General features: G+C 47.2%; 1 protein-coding gene across 1 annotated transcript in view; it reads left to right on the plus strand.

Annotated features, from left to right (window-relative positions):
• Nucleotides 1-250: 250 nt before the first annotated feature.
• The window catches only part of DIP2B (disco interacting protein 2 homolog B), a 220,708-nt gene continuing 208,009 nt past the window's right edge, over nucleotides 251-12,949 (plus strand). Inside the window, exon 1 of the mRNA XM_056853964.1 lies at nucleotides 251-375. Coding sequence (XP_056709942.1) covers nucleotides 273-375 — 103 coding nt within the window. The 5' untranslated portion in view covers nucleotides 251-272. The remainder of the gene's footprint in view (nucleotides 376-12,949) is intronic.

Genomic DNA, 12,949 nt, shown 5'->3' on the forward strand with positions numbered 1-12,949 from the left:
AGGCGGCGCTTGCTCGTTTCGCACGGTCGCCGCCGCTGCAGCCTGGGTTGGGCCCGTCCGCCCTCCCGTCTGTCTCATGTGACCCGGCCGGGGGTAGCTCTTACGCGGCGGCGAGGAGGTCAGGAAGACGGCGGCGGCGGAAGGATGACCGCCATGGCGGCGGCCGCTGTTGGTCGTGCTGCTTTCAGCGGTCGGCCTCTGAGCCCCCGGCGCTGAGGAACAGGCGCGGCCTCCGCCACCGCCGCCTGGGCCGGCCGCTGCCTTTTCTCGCCATGGCTGAGCCGCCGGGCGGTAACGGCGCCGTCTCTCCTCCCGCTGGCCTGCCTCGAGAGGTCCGCGAGCAGCTGGCCGAGCTCGAGCTGGAGCTCTCGGAAGGTGAGCGTCGCCCGGAGGCACGGGCCTGCCGCGGGGTCCGCAGCCCCCTGGCCAAGGGCGGCGGCCGGCTTCTGGGCGTCTCTCCGGCCCCCGGGGCTGGGCTCTCTTCCCTTTCGGCCTCACGGTGGAATGGGTTTTGCTCGGGGTGGGCGGGCGCGTCCCGCAAAGGGGGGATAAGGGCCCGCTCCCCTCTCTTCCCGACCGTGCGACGTGCGACGCAACACCAACACCCCCCCCCCGTTTCCCCCCTGTTCTGTCGATATGGCGTTGGTTTCTTGAAGGTACAGCATGGGTGTGTGTGTATGGCAGAGAGAGTGAGCGATGCCTTTCCTTTCTAAGGGATTGTGGGCCGCATGATTCCCCCCCCTGTGGTTATATATATACACGGGCACTCTTATTTTTCTGTTACTTTTCTCCCACTGAACCCTTAATTTTTTCCCCTGTTCTTACCGTCATTATTTAACAATCCATATCGCTTTCTTTATTTTTATTTTCTCCCCTCCTTCTGATTTTATTGTGAGTTAGAGCTTTTACTGTAGCATATTTTCAATTCATTTCCGTAATCTTTTCCCCTGCCATTTAGGTATAATAAAATAGTCAGGTCTCTCAACATCTACTCGGTATGGTCAGTTTCTGTTTAATCTGGCATATTAGCCGCAAATAAAATTTATTTATTTAGTCAGGTCTCTGCTACATTATTACCTTGCTATCCCAGTTTTTATTGTAATGTTTGGGGGAGCCCCGTTGGATGAGATGTGCAGGTACTCTCTATAAATAAGCTTATATAGGTTTCCAGTTGCAAGATTCCTTGTCACCCAAAAGATGAGCCTACAGCTGTATTTTTTTGCTCATGTTTACTTTGTAAAATTTGTTGCTATATCATACAACTAACGGATGCTGTAACATCATAATCCCTCCTCTCTAGAAGTAGGATGGGGCCTGATAAAGCCCACTCACTCCATGTGAAGGACAATTTTTTTTTCTTTAACTCTCCAGTGTCCAGGTGTGCCCTTAAGTGAGTTTGGTGATCATCTTTTAGATATTATCTTCATTTATATCTGTCCTTTCTCCCCAGTGGGGACCAAAAGCAGTATACGTTGTTTGCGCCTCCATTTTATTCTCACAGCAGTCCTGCAAAGTAGGTTTGGCTGAGTGTGTGTGACTGGTCCAAGGTCAACCAGCAAGCTTCCAGTGCAGAAAGGGGATTCAAACCTGGGTCTACCAGATCCTAGGCCAACACACTAACCCCTACACTGCTCTGGAATTGGGTAGGCCACTATTTGGGTTTGCTCTGGCTCCTTTGTTATCTAAGATTCCTTATTAAAAAAAAACATTCATCTGACCTCCAGTCCTGTTCTTGTATGATCTGACACCTTTCATCAACTTAACTGTTTGGAGGTAAGAGAAAACTATAGCGCTAAAGATTTTTCTTGGGCTCTTCTTTTGATCTGTTTTTAAGATGGTGGTAAACATTACCTTGTTCAAGTATCCTTGAGGTTTGTTTTTGCCAAGTGTGAGCGCTAAAGCTCTCCCTGAGGCTGGAGAATGACTCCCCCTTCTCCTAGACTGACATATCATGGATTTTAGTACCTCCTCCATGGATGTTCAGAGCAAAATCAATGCCTGTTAGGGGGTGTATATGTGTATGGGAGGAATTTTCAATAACAATTGGGATTGGGGGCATAAGGCATTTTCCATGAGCCATTGCAAGCTGCTTCATGCAGATGTAATCAGTTAACACAAGGTTCCTGTTTATACTAAAACCCTTGAATTGGGCTTGAACCATAAATGGCATGTTTCCTCCTTTTCCTGTGGTCTCCCCCACTACCCTGATGACTCTTCTGTACTCTGTCTGTCAGGCTCTTGCCCTTGTTTCTGTTGAAAATGATGCCCATGAATGATTTTTGTAGAACTGAAGTTTCAGAGGGTAGCTATGTTGGTCTGCAGTAGAACAGCTAGGTTTGAGTCCAGTAGCACCGGAGAGACCAACAAGATTTTTGAGGTATGAGTGTTTGAGAACTGAAGCTCCCTTCTGTGGAACAGAAGGAACTGTGTGGGGAAGAATGTGTAAGATTATCTAAGTGTACATTTTCCTACTTGAATAGCAGCCCCACTTGAATAAATACTTAGTCCTTTGTCTTGAGTACAAATTTAGTTATTCTTTAATAGACATACTACTAGAGGGATAGGTTGCTTAGGTGTGCAGACCAGAATTAAGTATATTCTAGGATTAAGTATATGCTATAGAAAATTATTTGAGGCCCATAGTGTAATCTTATGCAGTAGTCTTCGAATCATGGGTTAAGGTCATGGAATTACTCCTGCTGGCTTGTAAGCCCCTATAATTGCCATTTTTTGTGCTTCATTTGGAAGGACATGCTGCATACAGACCAAGAATGCCAGGCTTCCTGCCTCTCTTTCCATACACACTTAGAAGAGCAGCAGGAAGATCACAAACAATGCCATCCTAAGCAGGTCTACTTAGACTGCTACTCTGGTTTGTTCAATGGGACTTACTCTTAGGACAGTGTTCTTAGGATTGCACAATAAGTGATGAAAGAATTTCTCCATAGTTCTGACCCATGACTTGTTCCTTACTACGGCTTAGTGCTTGGCTTATATTTCCGGTTGCCACCTCTTCTGGTTTCCTGAACACGTTCCTGGGTTTGACGGCAGTGAGATCTTAACTGGGGTTCCCCTTCTTATCACATGAATTCCTGTCATGTGCTTGCAGCTTACTTGTTCCCATATTTAGTGGATCAGAAAAGGCTGAAGACCATTGGTCTGAAGACACCTGGTCCTGCCACCTTACTGAAGCTTATATGGGTCTAGGTCTGGTCAGGGCCTAGGAGAGAGATCTTCTGGGAACCCACGTATGCTTTCAAGTTATATGATGGAAGAAAAGTGGGGATATTAATGTATTCAGTTCAAAATTAAAAATCAGAAGGGTCTGACAGTATTTTACAAATGCTAGTGTGTAAGTAGGTTGCATTCACATCTGCAAACACTACAAGCACTTCTGTAGGCCTTATTTGTGCATGATGTCCTATTTCTGTTCAGTTTTACATACAAGAACGCATTCTTGACAAAGAGGATCATGTGAAGATAGCCCCAATTCTGTTCTGCTGCTTTGTTGAAACAAAGAAAACCTCTCTCTGATGTATGGTCACATCCTGGAAGAAATTACTTGAGTGACAGTCACATGAAGAAATTAAGAAGAACTGTACACTTCTTTGTGAAGCAGGATCGTTATTCCTGTTTACTGTTCAGTTCTGTTCCTCTCTCAGTAAGAAGAATTAAAGTGTGTTTGTAAGCTGTAGTTGAGGTCCCTGGTTATCAGAGTATCCATCACATTGGCTTCTTTGATGGTGTTCACCCTCATAGAGGTTTCTGGCCCTTAACTGCCTTGATTTGTTACTTTGCAACACACATAATTATTCAGAAGCCTGCTAATACTAGGTTTTATTTTGTCCAGTTCCATTCACAGGGACTTCATCTAAGCATTTAGCTCAGATAGGGTGACTCTGTCGAGAGTTAATCTTTGGTGATTGTTAACAATATGAAGTAATGAAAACGTTGCTCTCTTATGCCCTTTGTGAGGAACTATACATTGCTGAATTTACTGACAAATTTAACTGCTGGGAAAACACATTTCTCTGTTTGCAGTGTGTGTCACTTTTATTTAGCCTTTAAAAAAATTACACTGGTTAATCTTTTAAATGCATATTATTCAATGTTCATAGGAAATCCTGCCTTGTTTGTGCAGCATTTGGGTTCTATATTCTTTAAGCTGCAATTCAAAGCACTGCAGTGCCTTTTCAGCATCTCCCAGTGTGAATGCTAATTTATTATGGAAAAATCATGTTTGCATAGTGATATGTGTGCAGATGTGGCAGTGTGCATGCCTTGCATTTTGGTGCATTTCTGATTACTGCACTCCTATTTGTGTATTGCTTGTGATTATCACTGTTTTAGACTTACGTTTCAAAATCTTTCTTCCCTGCTTGAGTGTACACTTGACCTTGACTCACAATAGGGATACCTCTACTATAGATGTAAATCAGTTTAGTAGTTATTCCTTCTTACCAGGGGACTCTGAGAATGATAGCTCTTTGAGGGTGAGTGTGCATTCTATGAGAGAATTTTTGTCATCCTCACCAAATGAAAATTCCCAGATTTTTAATGGGGGAACCATGATAGTTGAACTCATGTAAAACCATTATAGGTTTGTAGTGTAGGTATAACAATCAAGAAGGGCACTGTACTGATAACTGTACTGATTAGTTATTTTACCAGCTGCTGTTGCCTATTGGAGGCTTCTTTAATACATACCTGGTAGTGTTATATGTGGTGAACACTTTCCGAATCAATGTAGGCATGATGTATGTAGAATTTTACTAATCTGAAAGTGGTTCCATTGATTTGCATCAAATTATCATACTGTAAAAATGGACGCAAACCAAAATCTCATGAATATGATAGTGGGTTCTAGCATGCCACCCTGTTCACCTCATAGTAGCAACTTCTGCCTGTGCAATAGGCTTTCCTATGATACAAGAGGATCTTTTGTCAGCCGCAGAGCCTTTTGCGTCACAGGAAGACTCCTTGAGCCAGAGGAAGGTGCTGGCAGTAGTTGAACAAAGTGGTAGGGTACAATTCAGTGGTGTGGGGGTCAGGGCAGAGTTGCTTATATTCTTGTGACCTCTCTTTAAAACTTCTTCATTCTTCTATTGCACAATAATAGTGAGAAGAAAAAAGAGTCTCATAAGCTCTAAAGTTAAGATAGTTCTTTACCCTGGTCCTTCTGGAGAGGAATAGGTTGGTGCTGATGCTGATGGAAGGCCACAGGATTAGAGTAGTAGATGGCATTTGAATCCACTGTGCACATTTAAAGGGATTCACAATGTTAACTTTGTGGGTGTTTCCACTGTCAGGTGTCTCCTTTTAGTTTCTGAAATGGAAAGAGGAATTGGACCAACATTGGTAGGATATATTACTGGTTCTTGGGTGCTCTTGAAAATGGGAAAGCGGACAGAATAGCAAAAATTAAGAAAATTCCTGTGGTAGTCTCCGCTGTGATGGCAGAAGCTCTATCCTGTGTCTCTCAAAGACCCCAGGCCACTTGATCTTGTTTCCAGTTTATTATTTCACAGCTACAGGAAGGGAACGTGGATGAAACCGCTACGCTCTCTCACATTTCCACCCCACCCTAGTCTCGGAGGGCAGTGCTAACATCTCCCTATATTTGCTCCTTCTCTTCACCATAGAATCATAGAGTTGAAAGGGACCACCAGGGTCATCTAGTGCAACCCCCTGCACAATGCAGGAAATTCACAACTACCCCCCGCCCCATCTACATATGTGCTGCCGCATGGGCTTTGGTCAAAATTGCTATTCATATATACTGTGACAGTTGCAACTTGTGACCCTTGTAGGAATAAAATATACCAAATCATATGAAGTCATGTGAAGGTATCTCATAGTTCCCTAGTTTGATGGCAGTTGAAGCGAAAACCCTGGAATATTTTTTTTTATTCTGTGGAAAGGGTTATTTCCTCTGTGGGAAATCAGTATTGGCTCAGAAAAGAGTAGGGTGAATTGTTTTATTCATGAACAACAGTTCTTGGCATCTTGGAACCAGGGTACGCGCTCCTGCTATATTTGGTTGCTTCTCCAACTCTCTTTGAGAACAGAAGGGGGCTTGAAGTGACTCAGGGCTTTCCATTTCAGTAGGGTAGACTATTGCAGACAAAACAAAGGGTGTCATAGCACCTTTATTGCAGCATAAGCTTTTGTGGGCTTGTTCACTTCTGACAATGTAGGCACATCACTGCAACCGAAGAAGTGGGCTCAAGCCCACAATAGCTTATGCTGCAATGCTTTTATTAGTTTTTAAGGGGCCATGGCATTCTTTTGTTTTAGGGCTTTTAATAGTTTGTAGGAGCATGACAATAAGCTTTTCCAGTGTAAAGCTGGTTGAACTTTCTTTGTGATATTGCTGCTGCACCCTTTTTCTCACTGAGGCGGAGAGCATCTTGGAGACAGATGAGTGGTTCCGTTTCTAAGGTAGGCAGGAAATAGTCAAAACTTTTGCCACTTCCTGTTTCCTGCCTGGAATCGCTCTCTGTCTCCAGTTTTCTTCCTGCCTAGCTAAGGTACGGCAGCTCCTGAGGTTGCTCCTCCCCAGCACATGGAATCCAATTTCACAAGCAAACAACCAGCAAGCAAGCAGCCTACCCTTGTCTGCCGGATTCCAGTGCCTTTCCCTCCTGATTGATACAGCAGCAGAAAGGCAGCAGATGGCCATGCCTGCAGACACCGGAGCTGACGGGTTCCTCCGCTCAGAGGACCATGTGTCCGGTCTCTCAGCAGCACAGCAAGGTAAGGTGGCCGCCTGGGCTCCCGTGGAGGCGGTGGAGCCCAGGAACACCAGAGCGGCCACCTGGGCTCCCGCAGAGGCGGTCAAGTCCTGAAGCACCAGAACGTCCAACCGGGCTCCTGCGGAAGCGGCAGAGCCCGAGACTAGCAGAATGACTGGCTGGGCTCCCGCAGAGACTGTGGTGCCTGGGAAGACCAGACTGGCTGGCTGGGCTCCCGCAGAAGCAGTTGAGCCCAGAAGCAGTGCGGCAGCTGGCCGGGCCCCCGTGGAGGCAGATGGCCCAGGATTGAGCAGCTCCAGGGCCAAAAGAAGGGGAAAAAAGAGGGGCCAAAGAAGCTCTGCATGAGCATCGCGGCTCCTATCCAGGTCCATTCGGCCTGCGTGGGCGGCAAGGACCTCCGAGAACTTCAGTCCCCGGGAAAGCTGCGCCAGCACGAGGTGCCCCCGTGAGAGGCCCGTTCAGCCACCACGAGCCACAAGGGCTTCTGCCGCAATCAGCAGGTCGCAGCAGCCCCCCCCACAACAGCTGGAGCTACAGCTACAGAGGACTGATGAGCTCCAGGGGCCCTCAGTCTTGGAGATGGGGGGTGGCAGAAGAGGGAGGACCTTCTGGCACTTACGACAAGAATGCTCAGGGAGGAATTTCCCTTCCTAAAGGTAGCCAACACCTCCTCCTCCCGGGGGGGGGATCCCAAGCTTCTCTACGTGATTCTTCCCTGAGCCAGACAGGCATGATCCCCACAACCAAGCCCAATGCCCCAGGGAGGCCCCAGTCTCATGGCATGCAAGACCTGGCCCCTGCAGAGCCCCAGACGTAGAGACGCCTCCCCAGCTACCTCCATGGCCTCAGGAGAGGGAGGAAGGGGAGTTCTCCTCAGACAAGGAGGATCTACAAGCTACAGCAGAGCAGCAACCTAGGCTGTTTGCGGGGGAGGATTATCAGACCGTCCTCACCAAGGCAATCATGGCCCCGGACCTCACAGAGGCCTCTGAGGTGGGGGAAGAGAACAAGGCCAACCCCCGGCCCAAAGGGCCCCGGGAGTTCACAGCCCACTATCAAAATGGTCCCCTTCCCTGAATACTTTGAAAAACTAATTAGGAGGGAATGGGAAAGGCCTGCTTCCCAAAGAGTACTAAGAGCATGTACATCTTAGCGCCCCACGCCATGGACATGCTAAAGCTCCCTCTAGTGGATGCCTCAGTGGCTGCGCTTCAGTCTTCCGAACTCCTCTCCGAAGATGGCATGGGCTCCCTCAAAGACCCCCTGGACAGACAGGCAGACCTGGCCTCCAGGAAAGCGCATGAGGCCCTGACCACAGCCATGCAAGTTTCCGCAACTGCGTCTCTGATTGCCAGGGCAGTGATCATCTGGTCGAGGAAGCTGGCTACCCTCATTCCTCCTGAGCAACAACATGCTACCAAGGGCATCAATAGGATCCAGAAAGCCATCACCTTCCTGGCGGATGCCACCTTGGACTGTTTGTCGCTTAGTGCCAGAGCGGTGGCAGCCAACTCAGTAACCAGGAGAGCATTGTGACTGAGAGCTTGGCCAGCTGACTTTTCCTCCAAAGCCCTCCTCTTGGCCTACCCCTGCCAGGGAGGTCGCCTCTTCGGGGGCAGGCTGGACCAGATCCTGGTGGACACGAAAGACAAAAGGAAAGTTTTACCTCGAAGCCTCAAGAGAGACACCAGGGGTAACTTATCTGCCTCCTATCCATCCTTTCGGACCTCCCACTCCCTCTCACGACCAAGATCCGACGCACGCCGTCCCTCATGGACCCCTGGATGAGGAGCAGCCAGAGGTGGCGGCAGGCCCAGCAGGGGCTTACATCCCCACAGAAACAACCGTTTCTCCAAACACAAGAGACAGTGACACCAAGTCGGTGCCAGTGTGGGGAGGCTTCAGCAGTTCAGACGCCAGTGGGAACAGACCATTGGGTGCAGCAGATAATCCAGATGGGTTATCAGATCGAGTTCCTACAAATCCCCCCTGACCGCTTCACCCCATCTCCGAGATCAACCAACCGTCTCAAACATGCAAGAACCTTGGCAGCCATAAGACACCTACGACAGATAGAAGCCATTGAGCATGTTCCACAGGAAGAGAGATCCTCTGGTGTCTATTCCATTTTTTCCACCGTTCCCAAAAGTGACGGGGATTAGCGCGCCATCTTGAATTTAAAATATGGAGACCCTACGCTCCATTGTAGAGGCTCTTCGCCCAGGCTTTCTCCGCTTCAGCTACGCAAATCATCACTTCCAATTCAAGGCACTGCCATTTGGTCTCTCCTGCGCCCCACGGGTCTTCACAAAGGTCCTAGTCAACCTGGTGGCCCTGCTCAGACGAGAAGGCATTCACGTCTACCCCTACCTAGATGACCTCCTGATTGCTGCTCCCACAGAATGCATGGCCACACAGTGGGGGTGATGCAGGTGCTAGAGGATCACGGGCTCCTCGTCAACTTGGACAAAAGCCACACATCCCCATTGCAGCAACTACAACACCTGGGAGTCATCATAGGCACCACACACAACATGCTTTACCTCCTGGAGGACAAAGCACCCAAAATCTCCACCATGGTCCTATGCACAATCTGATCGAGAATGACCGGCCTGTCTTCGCTACCAAACTCCAGGGCCAGATGATTGCCTGCATAGACTCTGTTCCTTGGGCCTGGCTGCATGCACACCCCTACAGTGGTTCCTCAAACCCCATCAGCATTGAGGAAGCATGCATTGAGGAAGCATACAAACTCAACAACAGACCTACTCCTCCTGGCATCACAGCACACTCGATACGCAGTGTGGCCATGTCAGCGGCCTTCTTCAACCAGGCGTCGGTCGAGGAGATCTGTAAGGCAGCCACGTGGTCAACAATCTCACCTTCGTCTGCCACTACCACCTAAACGAGTACGCCTTAGCAAATGCCGCCTTTGGCCATCGGGTGCTCCAGCTCGTCATTGATGAAGACGACACCCACCCTTTGATGTCATAGCTCTTGGACAACCCATCTGTCTCCCAGATGCTTTCCGCCTCAGAGTGAGAATGGGACCTTGGGTACTTACCATGAGGGTTTCTTTCTTCTCTGAGGTAAGGAGAGCATCTTGCCCCACCCTGGGGCGAAGACTGGAGCACCCTCTGGATCCATTCTACAACACTGGTCAGCAGGGGTGAGCGGGCCTCCCCCACGCTGTAAACTGTCTATAGCAGCAGTCACTACTGTTTCCTGATTTTGATGTTGCGTTCTCTGTTCTGAGTTGCAGTTATTTATATAACTTCAAAACTCTCTCCAGCAATAGCCATTCCATCTGGTTGTTATGGAATAGTTGCATGTTATCTAAGACTTGACGGCTGAAATTGCTTGTTTCCTCTTCCTTTCCTGTCCTGTCTTCCTTTTGCGTTGTGTCTATGGTATTGTAGGCAGGTACCATGAATTGTAAACCTGCTGAAAGCATCCACAGAAGGTTGTTCTTTTAAGTTTATTAAATGAATAAATTGAAGCCCCACCTCCAACTACTGGAAATCTTATTTAGCAATTCTGATTTAAGAGATTTCAGCAGACACTTCCAAGTTTTGTAACCTTAAGGGCTAGAAACTTGGTTTTAAAAACTGAGCTGCTTAATGAATTCTCCATTCATTTATGCATTCTGTGCTCCATCAGAATCATAGCATCCACGCAACTCTGTTAGTTACTCACTAGGTAAAAATGTGACCAGTTTAACTTTCTCAGTGAAAGAGTAACTCCAAATGGTTATCATCTTTGGCAAACAGTGTAAAATGAGTAGCAAGTAGCAAGCCTAATCAATAGAAGGAGGAAATGGGCATATGGTCTTATAGTTTTGTGGCCAAGAGCAAATATCTTCTCATTTTGTGTTGGTTTCTTAAAAAAAATAAACTGGTTTTACCTCTAAGTTTAGGGCACAAGATCAGGTGGTTGTTGACTCCAAGGATGAGGGTTAGAAAGGTGTGGTCAATGGAAAAGTAAAACTTTGGTATTCCTGGAACATGTAAATACTTGCTGAAATTCAATAGGAAGCTCTCCTTGGGTATTGTTGTGTGTGCATGTTATTGGTTTCTAGGTGAAGTTGCATAGTCGAGCTCCATCCCAAAGGAGTTTGTTGTTACTTCACATCTTAGAGCGGCTTCCTGCTTTTACCTTGAAGTTGCTGGAGTCTTCATATCAGTCACATATTGGAGAAAACTTGTGTCTGTTTCTGAAATTGTCAGGTATGTGCCTTGTGTCTTCTTGCTGGTATGGGATCTAGTGTGGGAATTCTTGGGGATACACACTCCCCGCCCTCCTTTTGTGTGCAGACTTTTGTAGCAAGCCTTAGTTTGTAACATCAAATCACAAACTTTTCAAACCAGAATTCTAAGTCATGGTTTAATTGTGGCTTGAAATTGAGAGAATTTTGTGGTCTGGACACAAGCTGCATATTGCCACAGAAGTGGAAACTATTGATTTCTGAGCCAGACTCTTGGGGATGGGACAGCAGAAAGGAAGAAATGATGTTTGTGATTGTGAGACCGAGGATCCCTGAGCCTTGTCTTTAATGCTGGCAAATTATGGTATATTGATATATGTGGAACTTGCCTGCATGTTCCTCATATGCAGATATTTTTCACTCAGGAGATTACCTGCAGGGAAGTTACGGTGACTAGTGAAGTATGAAATCTGACTCAAAGCAGGGGATGTAAACATGAGTGGAAATACACATTTTAAATGCCTGAACCAGTGTTTATTGAGATCTTACGCTGGAAGTGATGGCAATCACAGGGTTGCCTTCAAAAGTAGCCATTCCCGTGTCATTTCTCTCCCTGGTGTCTGTAGTTTTGTGACAAAATGTCATCATACTGTGCATTTCCACCTTATTGGCTGTCAGTGAAGTGGGGAGCAATGAAATTAAGATGTCACATTTCCTTGACTGCACTTTATAGGGAGAAGAAGGGGATGTGACACAGAGTTCTGTTTCACAGCATCAACCCCTGGTTCTGGCCTCTAGTATTTGCAAGCTGATCTCAGAGTGAAAAGGACCACAGAGACCTTTACCAAGGGTGATCAGCTATATTTTACATGATATTAAAGTCTGTGCTTTTAATAATACTGTAGATCTTTCTGTAAAGAGGGTTTCCATGGATAGTATTCTCAGTCCTCCTGTAAAGTGCTCTAGAGAACCCTTGCAATGTTTGTCACCTGCCTTAAGTGAGGAACTGGTAACCTTGAGGTTCTCAAATAGGACAAATCCTTCAGAGAGAAACAAGCCTTGATGCATAAAGTAGGGATGTGCATATTGATATGCCAAATACCACCCTACCCTACCTAAAAAATACATTTTCGGTATTTTTAGGGAGAGGGATTACCGGCAAAAAAAATGGCAGCAATAAATGGGAGCTGAAAAAGCGGACCTGAATAATGTTGAATTTATTCGGTATTATTCAGGCCGCGTTGGCCCTGCCACCATTTCCCCTCCCCTCTCCTCTTCCCTCTCCTTTTACTTACCTGCTAGATGACGACTCAAATCCACGCTGCCCGCCTTCTCCAGAGAGCGGAGTGGTGTGGATCTGAGCCACATCCATGCTGGTTGCCTTCTCCAGAGTCCAGAAAAAGGGGTGGTGTGGATCTGAGGCACATCCCTGCCACCTGCCTCCTCTGGCCTCCAGAGAAGGGGGTCGGCATGGATAGGAATGCCCCGCCTTCCTGTCCATACAGGAAGATGGGGGAGTTTCTATACTTCCTGCCTGTGGGCTTTGTGGAGTTGCCTTCCTGTCAACGCTACTTGCAGGGTCAGGCCTCCACATGGAGGCCCAATCTGGCAAGTAGCATGGAGAGGAAGGCAGAGGTGTTTCTATCCCTGCTACCTGTGCGCTCCATAAAGTCTTGAGTGCACAGGCAGTGGGGATAGGAACGCCCTCGCCTTCCTATTGCAGTGGGGATACTAAACTGAAGACTGGGGTTGCTCGCTTGTATATTTTGGGTTCAAGTTTATTAACCCAAAATTTTATTTCTGGGTTTAATAAATCTGAACCTGAAAAGTACCAGAAAAAAATTGGTGCACCCCTACCCCAATATAAAGGGCTCTAACAGAGAGAACAGTGGGAAGCAGCATCCTCTGTGCCAATCTTTATGAGCAACTAAAGGCCAGGGATGACACCTAAAATGATGCTATCTCTTTAATTATAATGCATTTATGTATA

This window comes from Euleptes europaea, chromosome 1 (assembly GCF_029931775.1).
Source record: "Euleptes europaea isolate rEulEur1 chromosome 1, rEulEur1.hap1, whole genome shotgun sequence".
In the NCBI taxonomy this organism is placed as follows: Eukaryota; Metazoa; Chordata; class Lepidosauria; order Squamata; family Sphaerodactylidae; genus Euleptes; species Euleptes europaea.